The following is a 3020-nucleotide window of genomic DNA, read 5'->3' as shown; positions in this document are numbered from 1 at the left end:
TAGCTTCATGCAGGTCGGCGTTCAATCCCCGACCGTCCACCAAGTGGTTCGGTACCATTCCTTTCCCCCCGTCCCATCCCAAAAATCCTTATCCTGATGTCTTCTCAGTGTTATACTGTAGTGTGTAGGAGTTGAATATGCATAGTGTATATATTGCATTTCTTGTACTCATCTCTCCCACCCTTCACCCTGGCATCCTCTCCCTCTCCCCCTTCCCTCTCCCTCTCCCTCACCCCCTTCCCTCTCCCCCTTCCTCTCCCCTTCCCTCATTCCCCTGTCCCCGCCCCGCTGCCTTCTCCTCAGCATCTTGAGGGCAGCTGTCGAGGGCTGATACAGTTACTGTATGCACCTGTTGCTTCTCTTCCAGATGGTCCCATCCCTCTCTCCCCCTCTCACTCTTCCTCTCCCCTCCCACCCTACCCATGCTGCCTGTTTTCCCCTTACTTATTCTGTCTGCCTTCCCGCTCCTTTCCCCCCGCTTCATGCAGGTCGGCGTTCAATTCCCGACCGTCTCAAGTGCTTGGGCACCATTCCTCCCCCCCCCGTCCCTCGTCCCATATCATATTGTCCTGATACCTTCCAAGTGTTATGCAGTCGTAATGACTTGGCGTTTTCTCCTGTACCCATATCTCCCTACTGTAGTGTTACTGTAGTTACTGTAGTCTACTCCCCCCCTCCATACTGTAGTGTTCACACCATTTGAATAAAAGACGCTACAGAAGGCCTTTCGGTCTATTGTCTGCGCATGTCTATATCACCCAGGTTGGTTGGTATAGATTCAGCTACTGGGAACCAAAAGTTGCAAGTAGCACGGGCTATGGCGAGCCCGTAGTGGACTTACCCGGCACAGGAGCGGGGCTGTAACTGTATCAACTAGTAACAAAGTTACATATATATTACATGGTGTGTAATGAGAGATTTCGTGGAACTGTGTGGGGCTCAGGACTGAGCCGGATCGTGTATGTCAGTAACTCAGCATCGCTTATGCCCACAAGAGGAAGTGAGCGGCCTTAGTAAGTCCTCGTCCTGGAGTGTCACGAAGGACTTGGGACTTAAGAAGACCCTGAAAAGGTCTACTACAGCTTTCGTGAAGACGTCCCATTCATTCGCCACTGTGGAGGATCAGTGCCATAGGCAGGCTGCTGCAGTTCGCCCGAAGGGTTAGGCAGACGATTGGAGTGCCTTACCTTGAGGTTACCTTGAGGTGCTTCCGGGGCTTAGCGTCCCTGCGGCCCGGTCGTCGACCAGGCCTCCTGGTTGCTGGACTGTCGTGCCGGTAAAAGATGTAAGTGAATTTTAGTTCTTGGTGATTCCCGGGTGAGGTATTTACACAGGACTTTTAGTGCCAGAGACCGGGAACGGGTTACGGGTTTGCTATCCGGAGCGGGAATGGAGTATTCTCTTAACATATGAATGATATTATGGCGGAAGTGGGATCAAACCCGTTATTTGTATCGGAGCTGATGGGGATGAAGTAAGATAAGTTAGGAGTGAGGCGCTGATGTAGAGGTTTAAGACAGCCATCGAGTCAGTTAGGAGCAAGGAAGGTGGCACTGGGTCTCCAGTGCAAGGAAGGTGGCACTGGGTCTCTAGTGCAAGGGAGGTGGCACTGGGTCTCCAGTGCAAGGGAGGTGGCACTGGGTCTCCAGTGCAAGGAAGGTGGCACTGGGTCTCTAGTGCAAGGGAGGTGGCACTGGGTCTCCAGTGCAAGGGAGGTGGCACTGGGTCTCCAGTGCAAGGAAGGTGGCACTGGGTCTCCAGTGCAAGGGAGGTGGCACTGGGTCTCCAGTGCAAGGGAGGTGGCACTGGGTCTCCAGTGCAAGGGAGGTGGCACTGGGTCTCCAGTGCAAGGAAGGTGGCACTGGGTCTCCAGTGCAAGGAAGGTGGCACTGGGTCTCCAGTGCAAAGGAGGTGGCACTGGGTCTCCAGTGCAAGGGAGGTGGCACTGGGTCTCCAGTGCAAGGGAGGTGGCACTGGGTCTCCAGTGCAAGGAAGGTGGCACTGGGTTTCCAGTGCAAGGGAGGTGGCACTGGGTCTCCAGTGCAAGGGAGGTGGCACTGGGTCTCCAGTGCAAGGGAGGTGGCACTGGGTCTCCAGTGCAAGGGAGGTGGCACTGGGTCTCCAGTGCAAGGGAGGTGGCACTGGGTCTCCAGTGCAAGGAAGGTGGCACTGGGTCTCCAGTGCAAGGGAGGTGGCACTGGGTCTCCAGTGCAAGGGAGGTGGCACTGGGTCTCCAGTGCATGGGAGGTGGCACTGGGTCTCCAGTGCAAGGGAGGTGGCACTGGGTCTCCAGTGCAAGGGAGGTGGCACTGGGTCTCCAGTGCAAGGAAGGTGGCACTGGGTCTCCAGTGCAAGGGAGGTGGCACTGGGTCTCCAGTGCAAGGAAGGTGGCACTGGGTCTCCAGTGCAAGGGAGGTGGCACTGGGTCTCCAGTGCAAGGGAGGTGGCACTGGGTCTCCAGTGCAAGGGAGGTGGCACTGGGTCTCCAGTGCAAGGGAGGTGGCACTGGGTCTCCAGTGCAAGGAAGGTGGCACTGGGTCTCCAGTGCAAGGGAGGTGGCACTGGGTCTCCAGTGCAAGGGAGGTGGCACTGGGTCTCCAGTGCAAGGGAGGTGGCACTGGGTCTCCAGTGCAAGGAAGGTGGCACTGGGTCTCCAGAATCAACATGCAGGTGAGATTCTCTTCAAGACAGCTTTGGCATTGAATTTGATCAATGTTGATAGCGAGATATAAAGACAAAACGTATAATAAGATATTAACAAAAAGATAATTCAGGTTTAGGTAAAGTCTTAATATTACATTTATTAGAAAAAAAGTTTATTTACAATAATCTACTTATATGAAAACAAAAGGAGTTAACATTACATTACTTAAATGTTAAAGGACTGACGGTGAGTTCAATATACAGTATAAATTTTACTGGTTCATGAAAGATAATTAATTGATGACCCAATCACACATCAGAAGATGATGAAACGTCGACGTTGATAATGGTCCAAGACGGACCGAAACGTCGTCGTC

General features: G+C 53.4%; 1 protein-coding gene across 1 annotated transcript; it reads left to right on the top strand.

The window, feature by feature from the left end:
- Nucleotides 1-745: 745 nt before the first annotated feature.
- LOC138361219 (autotransporter adhesin BpaC-like) lies at nt 746-2732 on the top strand. Its single transcript, XM_069320638.1, has 2 exons — nt 746-762; nt 1508-2732. Exons 1-2 carry the CDS (start codon nt 746-748, stop codon nt 2730-2732), a joined length of 1242 nt encoding a protein of 413 aa, XP_069176739.1.
- The last annotated feature ends 288 nt before the right edge of the window (nt 2733-3020 follow it).

The sequence above is a fragment of the Procambarus clarkii genome, chromosome 8 (genome assembly GCF_040958095.1).
Source record: "Procambarus clarkii isolate CNS0578487 chromosome 8, FALCON_Pclarkii_2.0, whole genome shotgun sequence".
Classification (NCBI taxonomy): domain Eukaryota; kingdom Metazoa; phylum Arthropoda; class Malacostraca; order Decapoda; family Cambaridae; genus Procambarus; species Procambarus clarkii.
This window is presented reverse-complemented; position numbering and strand designations above follow the sequence as displayed.